The sequence below is a fragment of the Quercus robur genome, chromosome 12 (genome assembly GCF_932294415.1).
Source record: "Quercus robur chromosome 12, dhQueRobu3.1, whole genome shotgun sequence".
NCBI classification, from domain to species: Eukaryota; Viridiplantae; Streptophyta; class Magnoliopsida; order Fagales; family Fagaceae; genus Quercus; species Quercus robur.
Window position 1 is genome coordinate 2,355,568 of NC_065545.1, and position 16,166 is coordinate 2,371,733.

Below are 16,166 nucleotides of genomic sequence, written 5' to 3' on the forward strand. Positions count from 1 at the left end.
GGTAAAAGGACTCTCTCTCACATGAAAAATAATTATAAAAAAAAAAAAGAACAATAATAAGTAAGGACTCTTTATAAAAATTGCAATAACTTTTTTATCAATTGACATAATAAATAAAAACAGATCATTGTAAATTATCTTGACTGCTGTTGAAGATTAAAAGTTGACGGTAGAGGAATAGTTTGATATATATATATATATATATATGATAGAAAATTATATTATTTATAATATGATACCAACAAACTTATAAGAAAAAGCAACAAATCTATAATTTTTATTGAACAAATCAAATAACCCTAACCTTGATGCATTGACCGAAGAAGGAGAGGAGTCCAATACATAAGTGGAATATGTGAATTGTGAAGCATGAGCCGCCCTCAAAAAAAATCTTGAAGAAAAATAAGTTTTAAGGAGAAAATTGTGTTCCGGCAAAAATAAGTTTTTGGGGCTTAGGTTTTCTACGCAAGCAATTCTTAAATAGGAGAGAGTAGAGGCGGTAGGAGAGTGTCCTTATTTGGCTAGAAGTCTAATTTGCATTGGAAAAGGAAAACAGTGATGAGGTGGAAATTTTAATTTAATTTAAATATTGTGCTGACGTGGAAAATTGTGGGAGCTTCAAAAGCTTCGGTTTTATATATATATATAGACAAGGGAAGTTAAGATGTCAATAAAAAAAAAAAAATCTGGCCGATTGAATTAAATACCCGAAATCTTAATTAACCTAGCAAGTAGCAACAATGTAAGAGAGTCTAAGGGTTGACCAGCAGATCATCCGTGGCACTATCTTCACCGTACACATGCCGACCTTAAAGTTCTCAATTCTGTTTTACCCACCTTTTAACACAACTTCCATTTGAATCAATATTATTGAATAGGACTCCAAAATATGCATCTAAGCCATATCCAATCTGAACGTAAATACCCCATGGAGGTTCAAAAGCATAATTTCAAAAATCATCTTTCTTACTAACCATGTAATAATCCGCATGTCTTTCTATTGTATTCCAAGAGTAGTCAATAAGTGTTTGAGAACTTATATATAGCCTTTAATTTGGAGATTTGTAGAATGACAGATTTTTCTTGTATCACACGGAAGAAGTAATGATAATAATAATTAACAAGGGAAGTTAAGATGTCAATAAAAAAAAAAAAATCTAGCCGATTGAATTAAATACCCGAAATCTTAATTAACCTAGCAAGTAGCAACAATGTAAGAGAGTCTAAGGGTTGACCAGCAGATCATCCGTGGCACTATCTTCACCGTACACGTGTCAACACCCTCCCCCAGTCACCACCACACACTATATCTACCCGTAAAAGTATTTCGCGGGATATTTATAGACACAGCGAGAGACACGGATTGATAAAATATAAGACATGAAAATGAATGTTTTTTTTTTTCTTTTTCTTTAACAATATTAAATTTTCTCTCCTTAATTTTCTCTCTCCACAAACGCGGAGCCGAGACTCTCAGTTTCTCTCTCTCTCTAAAAACAACGCGGAGTGTACTACTATTCTTTGCCTGCCATTCACACGGGTTCCTACATCATGATACCGTTGAACAGAAGCAATATTCTGGTACGAAACAATGTGAACACGATGTAACTTTTTTGGTATAAAATAATTTTATTTCTCTCTGACAATCTCATTTTCTAAAAAGGAAAAAAATAATTCTACGACTTCTTCTATAAACTATTAAAGATCTTCTGGATTCATTTTACTAATATTTAATATTTATACACGTGGTGGTGGTAGTCCACGTTGTTTAAAAAAATTCTCTTTGACGAATGAAACAAACCCATGGTCGTGTTTTTCAACCCTATACGCAATACCGTCACCAGAAACAGGAAAAGGAAGCCTATAAAAATAGGGTTTGGTTTCTTGGTTTTGAACATACGCAAACTGTTTTTTTTGTTTTGTTTTGTTGAGACTTGAGAGCATATATTGTGCTATTTGCAGAAAGTTGTGGGTGTTGAAAGAAGGAGAGTAGTGAGGAAATTTTTTGTTGCATTGATGGAGAAGACAGTAATGATGAACGGTGGTGATTATTCAGTGGTGGAAGAAGAAGGTAAGGCTGGTTTTGGAGGGGGTGTTGAGGACGTGTATGGTGAGGATAGTGCCACTGAAGATCAGCTTGTTACTCCCTGGACCGTCTCTGTTTCTAGGTGAGACATGATGAGAATACTGAGACCACACACACACAGATTGAGATTATTAACTTTTTTATTTGTTTGTATGTACTTTATTTTGTATAATTTTTATATAGCTTTTCTTTTTAATAAAATTTGGCTGTATATTCTGTGTTGTCTTCACATTGTGTGGGGGTTTTGAAGTTCATTTTGATATTTTTTTTTCTTGATGCTTTGTAAATTCTGCTTAGTTTTCTTTTCTTTATTTCTTTCAGGCAAAGGAAAAAGGTTTTTTTTTTTTTTTAATTATTTTATTTTAATAATTAGCTTTTGGTTCTTTGTTTATTTAGGCTTTCTATACGTATAGGAGTTTGGTGGTAAAGCTTTTATTAATTTATTATTATTGTTGTTTTCTGGATCTTTTTTACCATTTAGAAATTACATTTGAAATTTCTGATGGTCAAGTGATAGAATAGACTAATAAAGTATATATAATTATTACATGTAAGACACAAAGTGCCTTTTCTATTTTGTCCGATGCAGCATTAATTTCCAAAGAACACAGCTAAATACAGGCCTAATTATTTACGGTTATTGTTAAATTTTTGCTGTTTCATTTAATGGTTTTTTATTTTGGGTCTGAATCAAATAGTTATACCTTCTTACCTTTTTAAAACAAAAACAAAAAGAAAAAGAAAAAAAAAAGTGTTCATTTCACATAGTTTTCCTTTCAATTTTCTTCCAATTGTATAAGACTAGCCGGTTACAATGGCTTATTTGTTCCCTCATTGAACTTTTTTTTCTCTGTTCCTCTTTGGCACTTTTATTTCTTGGTTGCTGAAACCATTTTTGTAGGTAATGGTATTATATACCAAAAAACTATTAGCTTTGCAGAATTTGGAATTTTTTTATAAGCCTTATTTGTGTTACAGTGGATACACCTTGCTGCGGGATCCACACCACAACAAAGGGCTTGGCTTCAATGAGAAAGAGAGAGATGCTCATTACTTGCGTGGCCTTCTCCCTCCAGCAGTGTTCACTCAGGAGCTTCAGGTTACTTGACTACACCTAGTTTATGCTAATTAGGAAATTTGTGCTTGCTAATTTGCTAATTTGTGCTTTTTACTGTTACATTTGTGGTGTTTAGGAAAAGAAGTTAATGCATAATCTTCGAAAATATGATGTTCCATTGCATAGGTACATGGCCATGATGGATCTTCAGGTAATTGTTCACCTGCCTAATTTACATTGGTTTCTAAAGGGTTATTTATTTATGGAAAATTCTTAGTTTATGTTGTATGCTTTTTGCAAATGTGTACATATAAAAGTGTACACATTTTGTGTATCTACAATGTAAGTTTACGCTAGTACAATTTTAACCTATGACAGTCCTTTATTTATTTGATAATTTGATAGTTAGAAAGGGGGGATTTGAACCCTGTACCTTTTGGTTGGAAACACTAGGAATGTTACAGTTGAGTTGCACTACTTTTGGTTTAAATATATTTGAGATAGTGAACTTAAATTTGAAAGGATTCTCTTTTTTCTTTTGTTTTGGTATTAGTCCAAATTCCATCACATTATAGTTTCTATTGGTCAATTGTAAAAGCATCCGTTGTTCATATACTCTTTAGAAGAAGTTGATGTATTCCACATGCCTCTGAATAGATGAAATTTTGATAAAATATAGGTCATTTAAAATCTGATATGCTTTTGAGTGTTGCTAATCCTGATTGATGTGGTGAAACCAATATCTTAAGTAACTACTACTAAAGCTTTCTAGTGCAATTTGATTGTATTGTACAGGAGAGAAATGAAAGGCTGTTTTACAAGCTTCTGATAGATAATGTTGAGGAACTGCTTCCAGTTGTGTACACTCCAACTGTTGGTGAGGCTTGTCAGAAATATGGGAGTATTTTCAGTCGTCCCCAGGGCCTTTACATCAGTTTGAAAGAGAAGTATGCTTTCTGAATCCATATCTGTTTTTAATCCTCTGCATAGTATTGAAGCAGATAATGAATGATTCAATTTTTCAGGGGGAAGATTCTTGAAGTCTTGAAAAATTGGCCAGAGAAGAGTATTCAAGTTATTGTTGTGACTGATGGTGAGCGTATATTGGGGCTTGGGGATCTTGGCTGCCAGGTATGGCACGTCTAGTTCAGTATGAATTTCAATCTGTATGGATAAATCATGGAACTCATAGTCACCATTTCTTATCTCATAGTTGAGTTTACAATCAACTTCTTTGACATGATCATTTCGATTTTCTTCAGGGAATGGGAATTCCTGTTGGAAAACTTTCTTTATATACAGCACTAGGAGGAATTCGTCCTTCAGCAGTAAGCACTATTCTACCTGCTCTCTTTTTGGTTTAATGGACTTTTACAAAGTTTCTTCTTATGTTCATTCAATTTATCAACAAAGACTTCTAGTATTATGACTTTAAACAGGTTCTTGGTGTTATTTATAGCAATATGTTTTTGTTTTGAAATAAGCTCTTAATAATACTCAAATACTTCATCAATCATTACCAAATATGTCCTTCGCAGTATAATAAGGTGCAAGTGAATTAGATGCAGCAAAAATATCGCAAATAGGTTTGAATTAATTACATAATTTTAATATTTCTTTCTCAAATTTCAAATCCTTCCTAGCAAGGTCAAATAACAGTTCCACCCTAATGCGCTGGTGGGTGAGGTCTTGTGTTCATGTCTGGTGGGATGTGTGAGTTACTTAGCAAAAAAAAAAAAGTTCCCATATCCTAAATTTGCTTATGTCTTCTTGACCAATTGGGCCCAAAGTTGGTAGGTTATGGCCACACTTTTGTCACATGGTGATTCCAATTTCATAAATTTCTCTTCTGAAGACTTGGAAGTTAAATGCCTTGCAAGTTGGACCTAGATTAGTTATTTCATCAACAGCTTGACCAAGTAATATAGTGGTTCACTATTGTTGCTGATAATTTACCATCTGTATTTATTGTCTGCAGTGCTTGCCTGTAACTATTGACGTCGGCACAAACAATGAGCAGCTGTTGAAGGATGAGTTTTACATTGGTCTTAGGCACAAGAGGGCAACTGGGCAGGTTTTACAATATTCTTGTCTTCTTCCTTTGACTGCAATGTGTTTAACTATTGTAAAAACTATTATGAAATATGTAAATTCTGTTTTATTGAGATAGTTTTTCACTTTTCTGATTCAGGAATATGCTGAGCTTCTTGATGAGTTCATGAGTGCAGTTAAACAGAACTATGGGGAGAAAGTTCTAGTACAGGTCTATATCATTATAACAAACTAATTCTTTTAGTGTTCTGAACTTCTGAGTTGTTTCATATGATTGCATTTTTTCCTAATACATAACCTTTTTTTTCTCAGTTCGAAGATTTTGCTAACCATAATGCATTTGAGCTGCTGTCACGATACCGCTCAACTCATCTTGTCTTTAATGATGATATACAGGTAAGATGTTCAAAAACTTTTTAAATGTTGATCATTTTATTTTCAATTTGGTGAATATTTTTCTAAAATGTGATTTCTTTCAATTTGATTCAGGGTACAGCATCTGTAGTGTTAGCAGGACTTATTGCAGCTCTGAAATTAGTTGGTGGAACCTTAGCTGACCACACTTTCTTATTCCTGGGTGCTGGAGAAGTAAGGCTCAAACACATTTGCTTTTAGAGATTTCCCTTTTGTCTTTCCTTCATTTTTCTTTCATTGGTGAAACTAAGATCAATTTAAAAGCTATAATTCCAATGTACTGCACTTTGATACATCTTGCTGAGTCTACCTACTTTAGTCTCCATCTCAGTTCAAGCACCTTCTAACTTGATGAGTCCATGCTTGCTTCATTGATCCTGTTTTCTAATGTGTACATACAGATGCATAGATAGATACCATCTATTCTTGTTTATGTTCATACATACTCTATCCGATTGGCTGTTCTTTCTCACTGTTGTCTCTTTTCTATTGAAGGCTGGAACTGGTATAGCAGAGCTTATAGCACTTGAGATTTCAAAAAAGGTATTAATTTCTCCATCATATCGTTTTTTTATTTTCTTCAGTAAAGCATTTGTGATTAATATGATTTATTTTCGTCACAGACAAAAGCTCCGTTGGAAGAAACACGCAAGAAGATTTGGCTTGTGGACTCAAGGGTAATAAAAACCTGATCCGACTTCCATGCTTGGAAAAGAAAAATAGCTTCTACAATATTTTTTAAAGTTCTTTTAGTCACTTACAACTGGTGTGTTAACTTGGTTGCAGGGACTGATTGTTAGTTCCCGTAAGGAGTCACTTCAGCACTTTAAGAAGCCATGGGCTCATGAGCATGAACCTGTTAAGGCGCTCTTAGATGCTGTCAAGGTATGAAAACTGTCTTGGATAATGCTACATGTCTATAAAAAGAATACCTTATAAAGATTTTTTTCCTTACATTACATTCCAATTTATCAGGAAATCAAGCCAACAGTGCTTATAGGATCCTCAGGAGTAGGAAAGACTTTTACAAAGGAGGTGGTTGAGGCCATGTCATCCTTTAATAAGGTTCTCTCAGCCGCTCCATATAATATATTTATTTTGTTATCTGATAGTAAGAATCTGACAGTGATCTCTGTGATTGGCTTGTAGAAACCTCTCATTCTTGCTCTCTCCAACCCAACTTCACAATCTGAGTGTACAGCTGAAGAAGCTTATACATGGAGTAAGGTAAAACTATATTTCTTTTTTCTTGGGTTTCTAATTCAAGACACCTCATTTCTTGCATATGGTGTGGATATTATGGCTAAATGAACTAGCATAACACTTTTTTGACCATCTGTCACCTTTGTCCTCTATCAATATGCAGGGTCGAGCAATCTTTGCTAGTGGAAGCCCATTTGACCCTGTTGAGTATGATGGGAAAGTTTTTGTGCCTGGCCAGGTACCAGACTAATTATGTTATTGTATATGATCCTATTTGCCTGAAATTTACAAAGATATTATGGGCTTACTTCTTATTCATTTCATTCAGGCCAACAATGCTTACATCTTTCCTGGTTTCGGTTTGGGTTTGATCATCTCTGGTGCAATTCGTGTGCATGATGACATGCTTTTGGCAGCCTGTAAGCACATTTAAAGAATTAATAAATTATAACTTGATGATGCATATACTGGTTTGAAAATTTTCATTGTAATAACTGATAAGGAAACATGCTTCTTCACTGTTTTTCTTCTTTCCTCTTTTTCATTTGTTTTGTATGAATCTTAATGGTTTAACTACTTCCATCTTTTCCATTGTAACAGCGGAAGCTTTGGCTGTGCAAGTGGCACAAGAAAACTTCGATAAGGGATTGATTTACCCACCATTCACCAATATCAGAAAGATATCAGCTCACATTGCTGCTAAAGTCGCTGCTAAGGCATACGAACTTGGTGAGTTTCTTTCTGATATGTTCAGGTCATAAAAGATGTCTTCAACTTTTTAATAATGCTATACTGTGATTGCTTTCCAGGTCTTGCTTCTCGTCTCCCTCGTCCTAAGGATCTAGTTAAGTATGCAGAGAGCTGCATGTACAGCCCAATCTACCGCAGCTATCGTTGAAAATTTGAAATTCCTGCACTTTGTAATCTGCAACCTCTCCGACTTTCAAGTTTTGTCCTTTCCTCTTTTCTTTATTGGTTTTTCTTTAGTCTTCTACTTCATAAATTATAGTTAGTCCCTATGTCAGGACTGAAAATTTTCTTTTTTCCATTTTCATTTTAAGAGGGAGAGATTTCAATGTTTTTATGCTCCGTTTCTAATGAATCATTATAACTATACTCTGATGCCAATTGACCGGTGTGTGCTTGTGCGCGGGCGTGTAGCACAAACTTTAGATGAGTGCTGTTCCATTATGTTTTGGAAATAAAACTTTTGTTCTTTTTAAGAGTGACGGTGGTTTGTATGATATTAGCAAAAAAAAAAAACGTTGGTTTCTACTTTCTATCATGATTCCTGTCTAATTTCTCACACAATACTGTGACTATACATCTGAACGAAGTGCTTCCCAAAACTACCTGCTTTGGTTGGTGTTGAAAATACATTCTTACTGCGTCAAGCCGTCAAACTTGAATAAATTTTTTTCGTGAAATTTAAGCAGTTTACACTGAAGTTTTAGCTTGATTCTGCATTTAAACCTGTTCCTAGAAAAAATTATGCCAAAAAGTACTGGCAAATATCAGTTTCTGAATGTTACGGGTGGAAAGTGTAATGGCACCACGAATCACTCCAACCCATATCTGACCCAAAAAGGAGGAAGGAAAAACCAAAAAAAGTATTCTGACATATTATAGATGTATCACTGACTCAAATTTGACACTAGCAATCTTGATCCTACATATACATGTTTGGGACAATATCCTCAAGTCAATGAAAGCCACAATTTTCAGTCGCTTTTTTAAAACCTGATGATGCGTAAACCGAATTTGACAGATCAATATTGATTGATCATGATTTAATGCTATTAGAGGACTTTGATTCTATTTAATTTTTATTTCCATATTAGATGCAATCTCGTTATGAGTTTGTTTCTCTCCATGTTAAATGTAATTTGATAACAAAAGGGCCAATATATCTCGCTATTGTACACAGTAGACTATTTACTCTTTGAGAGTTCATTGTGCCTGCCTGTTACCATGAAAAACTACCATTTATCTCAAAAACTTAAACTATTTATCATTCTAACAAAATACATGTTTGCTGACACACAAGCCAGTGTACACAGTAAACTATTTACCCTTTGAGAATTCATTGTGCCTGCCTGTTACCATGAAAAACTACCATTCATCTCAAAAAGCTTAAACTATTAATCATTCTAACAAAATACATGTTTGCTGACACACAAGCCATATACACATTGATCTCATTATATAATGAAAGATTAATTAAGGGAAGCCCCTAAAAATTTAGGTGTTACTACATGTCATCCGCAACTTGACAGCTCCTAATCCCCCAAAACGATCTAGGCTTCAACTTCTTGTTTGTGGCTGTATATAACCACCCCATTTGGGTTTCACAAGCGACACAGTTAGTGATCGTCCATGCATACCTGCAAAAAATCAATAAATTTCCAGTTTAGCTACTCAGGTGACACTGACTTTCCTTCTCAAAAAAAAAAAAGGTGACACTGACTTCATAAGAGTCAGCATCAAAACTAAACCACAGATTACTTCAACAAACATTAGCTGAAAATAGGGAGCAAAAGCTTACAAGATTCAGGAAATTAACCACACAATAAACTACCATACACAGTACTATATTCTTTGAGGTCTGAAGAAAATATTTTCATAAATATAATTAAACAGTTGCAAACTACCATACACAGTACGCTTAAGTATTTCACACCTTGTTTTATCCCAGACTAATAATAATATATTTTATATTTTGTTATCACGATGTACTTCCTCCTGCGATTTTCTTACCTTACTCTGTTAGTTTCCAAATTACCAACAACTGCAAACAATTTCTAATCCCAGCAAATGATGTCTTTCCCAAGTATTCTCTCTGTACAAATGTAAAATTCTGCAATAAAATTTCAACTAGATACTAAGAATTCCAGAAAGACTATCTTCTCAATCTCTTCGAACTTGCTAACTATACCAATGTACATTTTCCAAATCCTCTGGAAACATATTATCAGCCACTCAACCAAAAGTACATTTGGATTAGCTTTTTACTGAAAAGATAATTTGCTGAAAGTTAGCAAATACGCAGTTGTACCTAAAATATTTAACTATTTAAGGCTTTAAAAATGCATAAGCAAATAAATTGACGGGAAAAAAAAAAATCTAAACTCATAACAAAGTAGGAAAAATGATCATGCTAATAAGGAAAGTACAAGATGAAAAGTTATGGAGTAGTCATATGGAGTAGTACAGTCATAACTCATAAGCGTACTCGTACTGTAAGAGACTGTATATTTGTGTTGTGATTGGTTGCAGGTTTAAGGGGCTATCTAAAGTGTCACTGAAACACCATCAATAATAATGTCCTTTTTCTAAAAAGAAGTCAGAAAAAAGGGGTGGGGGCTGAGAAGAAAAAGCCTCTGAAGTGCCATAACAAAGTAAGAACATGAACAACTTAATTAAAATCCAACATTAGATATTCATCAGAGTTATGAAGTTCCAAAGGACATTTGGACAATCATTTTCAAATGCAATATGCCCCACCCCCACTAGACTTGGACTCAGATATCAATACCATCAGCTGAAAACCATATCCAGCTGACCAAAATTTAATTCATTATGCACACAAAAACAAAGAACAAGTGCAATTAATAGAGGTAGAGGGGGTGGGGTATCTACGATGCAGCCAGATAAGATTGATTTAATACTACCTTGCTAATTCGTCTATTCAAGATTTAATTGGGGTTCAAGTATGAAGTCCAATGGAACTGAAAATTGAGTGATTTAAAGGTCCAGTTATATTTGTCTAAGGGTTAAAAAAAAAATTTTTAATTTGGGTTTGTATTTTAAAAGTTATGGTAAATTTTGTATTCAGTAGAAAAATTGTAGTTTCTGCAATCCTTGTGAATTAGGGATGTTTTGGTAATTTAGTTGAGTCAAGGATTTTCTAGGACATAGGTTTTATTTTCTTATGAGTCCAAGTAAGTCTTTTATTAGTTATTACCTTGTTAGGTTTTTAGTTTACTAGTCAAACTATGACTCCTGTTACCATTAGTACAACCATTAGTACAAGAATGAGTCCTTATATATATATTTGTGCTCAAAGTAGTTGAAAAATAGTTGGAGTTGAAAAAAAATACCAAGTGTTTGAGTATTAAGGCACATTGGCCTTATTGTTCTTTTTACTTCCGTTCTTTCTTTCTGCTCTTTACTGTGTACTGTTCACTATCATGTTCATAGGTAGTATTCATTTGCACAGTTCAAGGTCACAGTTCATGCGCACTGTTCACAGGTGTGGAGAAATTTGATTTCCATTTCTTCTTACCTCTTTCAAACTTAGATAAAATATTATTTTCTCTTCTTTACGAAACCTTCTTTTAAAAAGATATAAAATTTTCTAAACTCCAGATCCACCAATCCTCCTAAATCATAACCCAGACTTGCACACATGCAAACTTTAAATCATTATGCACATTGGATACCAGGACTAAGAACAAGTGATAATAGAATGGGTACCCATGTCAATACATGCAACATCATCAGGTCCCTGGTTGCATCTAACAGTTTCAAGCACACTTTTCATTAGCCCTTAGCACACAAGCACTTTACTCTTTGGTTTTTAGTATTGATAAATTACACATACACCTAATGGGTTTTGCACCAATGACCTTACCCTCCACCTTGCTCTTACAAGAGGAGGTGTCATTTGAGCTTGAGCTCATTGGTGATATATATATTCTAGATAAGTAGCCACACAATCACTTAACTTGTGAAAGGTGAAATTGCACAAGTCAATATTTTTCAAACAAGTCACATGGACAAAAGAGAATAAAAGAAAATCCCATACCCAGGAAACCAACTGTATTCTGTCTCTGGTAGCCCTCTTAGTGCTAAGCCATTTGCCCTGTAGAGTGTCATTATCTCGTGCACGTAACCATGTGCGTTCACATAAGCACCAAGAGGACCTTCACTAGACATGACCAACATATCACTCCTCCTTGCAATTTCAGTCTGCATCAAAGAAAATTGAAAATGAAGAATGAATAGATGGGCAACTAGAGTCATTGCATCTTTATTTGTGCACGCACACACACCCAGAGTTTTGAAGCAAGACCATATAATTACCTTACAGATCTTACATCGAATTAGATTGACACTCTCAAGTAACTCAATTTCCCGACGCAATCTATATGAAATCCCGTCAATCTCCAGAAGTTCCTGCCTTGTAGATTCAGAAACCGGGATTTTACTGGCAATATAAAATGACAAAAGATCAGGCTTCCTAACAAGACCATCCATACTGGGTGCCCCAACTATCTTTTTCCACATATCTGCAAAGTACCAGTGCAGAAAGATTAGTGTCATTAAATGAGATTTAAAAACAAGATCCAAACCTAGTTGAGTTAAAGACGATGAACAGGAAGAATCCCTCCTGTTCATAATATCTGAATACTTTATAAGGCAATGCAATTGTGTAATTTTCCACTTGAACCAAGGAAGAGATAGGAGGATATCAGGAAAAATGCTTGGATAGTTAAGCTTGGCCCCAAGGGGAGGGGGAAGGAAAGATTTGAACTAGTGTGGTCTGCTAAACTAATGAGATTTTATCTCTTCTAAAATGATTTATTCTTGGTCATCTAAGATAAATAGGTTGATTCTACAAAATGCAACAACATTTTGCAAATTTTTCCCTTTTCATGGAAAACAAATTATTTCTTATATATTCTACAAATAGACTACAGTCACATTTAGAAAGGCTTCAGAATCCTTAGAAAGATCAAAACTGAACCATATCAGTGTCCTTTGACTTAAATATTTAAAAACAAGGGTGATGACAATACATATCTTATGCTATTAGAATGTATGACCTAAGGTATTTTCATGATGAAGACCTTGCGTTACAATGCTCAACCACAGCTGAAGTTAAAATATAAAAACTAATAAATGATAAAGATAACATAGGGGCCTGAACAAAAGCAAAGTAAAACTACCTGCAGCCCTTTCAGCTAGGCAATAGGAATCATACATACGGTATACCCAATGGGGCCAGTATGCTCTTGGAACTCTGCGGAACTGGTCGAAATTAATTTTTCTCCTATGCCTGTCTGTCTCTTCTCCTTGACAAGATTGCCTTCCTGATGTGGAACCTAAATCAGCATTTTCAATGTGTTTCTGATGGTTTGAATGCAATGATCCTACGGATTCAGAGTCTTTTAGGAAAGATCTTCCAAAGTGTAGGTCTGGCTCACACAAGAATTTTTCATCATCACTGCTTGTAGATTCATCCATTATATCACACCCATAACAAGAATCAACAGCAGAACGGTGGATGCTCCTTTCTGTAAGGGAGAGCGAACTCTCAAAACTTTCTTCAGAATTTGACTCTGAAACATTGTCCTCATCCCTAGATTGATGCAATTTAGCACGAGAAGCATTCAAAGGCTGGGTAAATGAGAGACTATGGCTCCGAAGATTACTTAATGGTGTCAATTTTCCAAAAGCATCACATGGAGTCCGTAATGGCTGATCTTCCTGGATAATTTGGACTTCTCCACATGGCTAGAAAGATGAAAATTTTACCCCAAATAAGCCATTACTGTTATAGGCAACCAAAAAGAGTGGGGAATAAAAAGAAAAATAAAGAAACATCATTCAAGCATAATATAATCCTAACTGCCCCTTCCACATCAATCCAGCGTCGCCTTAGACGAAATCTCTGCTGGCCACGAGTAACCACGTTCAGTGAGCCATCCTCTAACCGCCGGTATTGCCGAATCTGTAAAAGTAAGTTTAGCAAATGGATAAGCTATTCCATAAGTAATGTGACAACCAATAGAGCCTAAATATATAAAACAACCAACAAAGAATCCCACATATATAAGTGACATCCTCATCAATTGGGAGGGGGGAAAAAAGGAAGAAGAAAGAAAAAAGAAAGAATTGGCTGCAAGCTTTTGTAATATAACCTCTGCTGTTGTCCCAATGGTTGCAAACTTTATTCTTGGGTTATCAGGATCCCTGTATACACGGACCTGGAGAAGTTTCAAAACCTCGTCAAAACTTTCAGACAAAAATTCAGGGAAGTAATCCCTGATAAAGATAAGACCAAGTGAAAATCAGTCGTAAGAAGTTCACCTACCACACCAATAGTATAAGGAACATCAACTTGGGCCATTGCTCTCTCGACGGCAGCTATAAAATTTGGTTGGATAACTCTTAGAGGAAGGGTAGCCTCTGGGAACAAAACAACTCCTGACATATATCACACAGCAGGTCAAATTTCTCTTTCAGAAAATATATAGATGACAACTTGATGCATCAAACACCTCAGCAATCTGACTAGGGCGTTAGATCTTAAAACTTGCAAGACTAAGGGAACTTCATTAAACTGGCGTTTAACGCCTAGGGGTTATGAAAACTGATTTAAAATCTTATGCATGATACTGCACAAGCCATTACAGAGCATAATGGCGCATGAAAGAAGAGGAAAAATAAATATATACATGCATACACACTCACACACAACATGGCGCATGAATGAATAAGGAAAAGAATATATATAGACGCACACACACACATATTTATATTTAGAAAGGCTCAGTAACACAGTACTGCACCGGCATCAAATTTCTTTCGAAAATGTTTGCAAAATTGTACTTGAAACTTTAGTTGTTTAAACATCTAACAAAAACGTGAATGCACTTTTTGATTAGCGCTCACCAAAACTATGAAACACTGTCTTCACTTCCTAATATTCCAGATTTTTTTTTTCAACTTCACACAACTATGACTAAGCTTGTTCTTTGGACAAAGTTTAATAGCCAACCAACCAGATTGATACCGGAACTGAAAATCGAAACCATTATTTAAAAATTTGAATATTAAATAAATACCTTCAAGATAAAACAGCGGGAGGTTCAAGACGGCGCTGCCTTCCAAGAAGGCCAACCTACGGTGAGTATCTTCAACCTCTATTATATGCAACAAGAGATATCATACCACAAAACCATAGATAGTTTCGACGAGCACCAATACACATGTATACATAAAACACAAAAACAATATGCCTACCGCCAAGATATGTATGTAACGAAGCCAAAGATGTGTTGAATGTCATATCACCAGCGCCGCCATAACTGCGATCACTTCAATCCAAATCAAAATACGCATAATAATGAAAAATAATCAAAACAACAGTGAAATCAAACTCCAAATTAAACAGAAAAACGCATTCAAGCTCACAGTTACCAAAATTTGAGTGGATTTAAAAAAATAATAATAATAATAATTTAATTTTTTGGAAATCAATTCACTATGAATTAATGCTTTATATGTTAATGTTACGAAAGTTATCTTGCATTTCCATTTTTTTTTTTTTAAACAAAATCAAAATCAAGCTACGGTTAAATTCAAAGCTACGCAAGAACCCTAAGTCCCACACTATGGAGAATAAACAATATTGTGAAAAAAAAAAAATAGAACCGAGAAGAGGGGGGAGATTACGTGGCGTCGAGGTCATCGTCGGATGAGTTGTTGAGGTCATCGACCTCTTCGACCTGCAATTCTTCAAGATCAAGCTCTCGAATCTGCTCCATCTGGTGCCTCTCCATCGCTAATAACCTTTCGTCTTCCATTTCCTACTCTGTTTTGATTTTTGGATTTTGTGTTTTTGGTAACGTTTTATTTCTTCTCTATCCTTCCCCTCCCCTCTCAACAATACCCCCTGCCACTCTACCGACTAATCCATCGTATATATTGTTAATTTCTTTGCCACGTCAGTGATACTGATTCTCTCATATTCTATCTTTTTTCTTTACATTACCTATCGAGTAACACTAATTTCCCAAAAAAAAAAAAACAAAAACAAACAAACCTATGGAATTAGCAAGCTTTTTACTTATTGCAATTTGATCTATCACTTGCATTATTTTTTTTGCCTATCACTAACAATGTGTCATATTATCGATAGTTAGTTTTTTGTAACCAAAGAATTTATCTTCTCACTATTCGGCTATTATATATGTGTGGGAAATTCTATTGTGGTTAAATAATTTCATGTGTCTTCATCATTGTTGCTTTATACTAAGATTGGTCCTAGTGCGGATCATGTTAACAATTTGCAAACTAAACCAAAGTAAATAATTAAATTACAAGGTTTGGCTTACTTAATATATTTTTATTAAATGTGAATTTTAATAAATCCATTATTATATTGCATTTTCTTCTTATAACCTTCACGTACACAAAATTTACGGAAGATTCAAAAATCAATACGTATGTTATTAATAAAATATTTAAATTTTAAGTTTTTATAGTTTAGAAATTACGAATAAAAAATAAGTTTATGTATCGAATAGTATATAACATTTTATTAACAATAAATTTAACATGTAT

At 34.5% G+C, this 16,166-nt stretch overlaps 2 protein-coding genes across 5 annotated transcripts; one reads left to right on the plus strand and one right to left on the minus strand.

The window, feature by feature from the left end:
- Positions 1–1,421: 1,421 nt before the first annotated feature.
- Positions 1,422–8,035, plus strand: LOC126708988 (NADP-dependent malic enzyme). 3 transcript variants are annotated; one of them, XM_050409049.1, is made up of 20 exons: positions 1,422–1,581; positions 1,963–2,168; positions 3,065–3,185; positions 3,280–3,354; positions 3,939–4,090; positions 4,169–4,274; positions 4,406–4,471; positions 5,122–5,217; positions 5,335–5,406; positions 5,508–5,591; positions 5,685–5,783; positions 6,105–6,152; positions 6,233–6,286; positions 6,396–6,494; positions 6,585–6,674; positions 6,759–6,836; positions 6,976–7,050; positions 7,141–7,231; positions 7,413–7,541; positions 7,622–8,035. In XM_050409049.1, the coding sequence occupies exons 1-20, from the start codon at positions 1,552–1,554 to the stop codon at positions 7,708–7,710; spliced, it is 1,860 nt and encodes a 619-aa protein (XP_050265006.1). In that variant the 5' UTR covers positions 1,422–1,551; the 3' UTR covers positions 7,711–8,035. The 3 variants fall into 3 exon arrangements, with proteins under 3 accessions (XP_050265006.1, XP_050265005.1, XP_050265008.1); XM_050409048.1 differs by lacking the exon at positions 1,422–1,581 and adding an exon at positions 1,726–1,874; XM_050409051.1 differs by lacking the exons at positions 1,422–1,581; positions 1,963–2,168 and adding an exon at positions 2,857–2,987.
- A 762-nt stretch (positions 8,036–8,797) lies between these two features.
- On the minus strand, positions 8,798–15,498 carry LOC126708989 (uncharacterized). Of its 2 annotated transcripts, none has more exons than XM_050409053.1 (10): positions 15,276–15,498; positions 14,844–14,908; positions 14,666–14,743; positions 13,912–14,024; positions 13,739–13,804; positions 13,447–13,548; positions 12,764–13,331; positions 11,898–12,103; positions 11,620–11,783; positions 8,798–9,196 (listed from the first exon to the last, which is right to left on the minus strand). In XM_050409053.1, the coding sequence occupies exons 1-10, from the start codon at positions 15,404–15,406 to the stop codon at positions 9,064–9,066; spliced, it is 1,626 nt and encodes a 541-aa protein (XP_050265010.1). In that variant the 5' UTR covers positions 15,407–15,498; the 3' UTR covers positions 8,798–9,063. The 2 variants fall into 2 exon arrangements, with proteins under 2 accessions (XP_050265010.1, XP_050265009.1); XM_050409052.1 differs by having other exon boundaries at positions 14,844–14,917.
- Between the last annotated feature and the right edge of the window lie 668 nt (positions 15,499–16,166).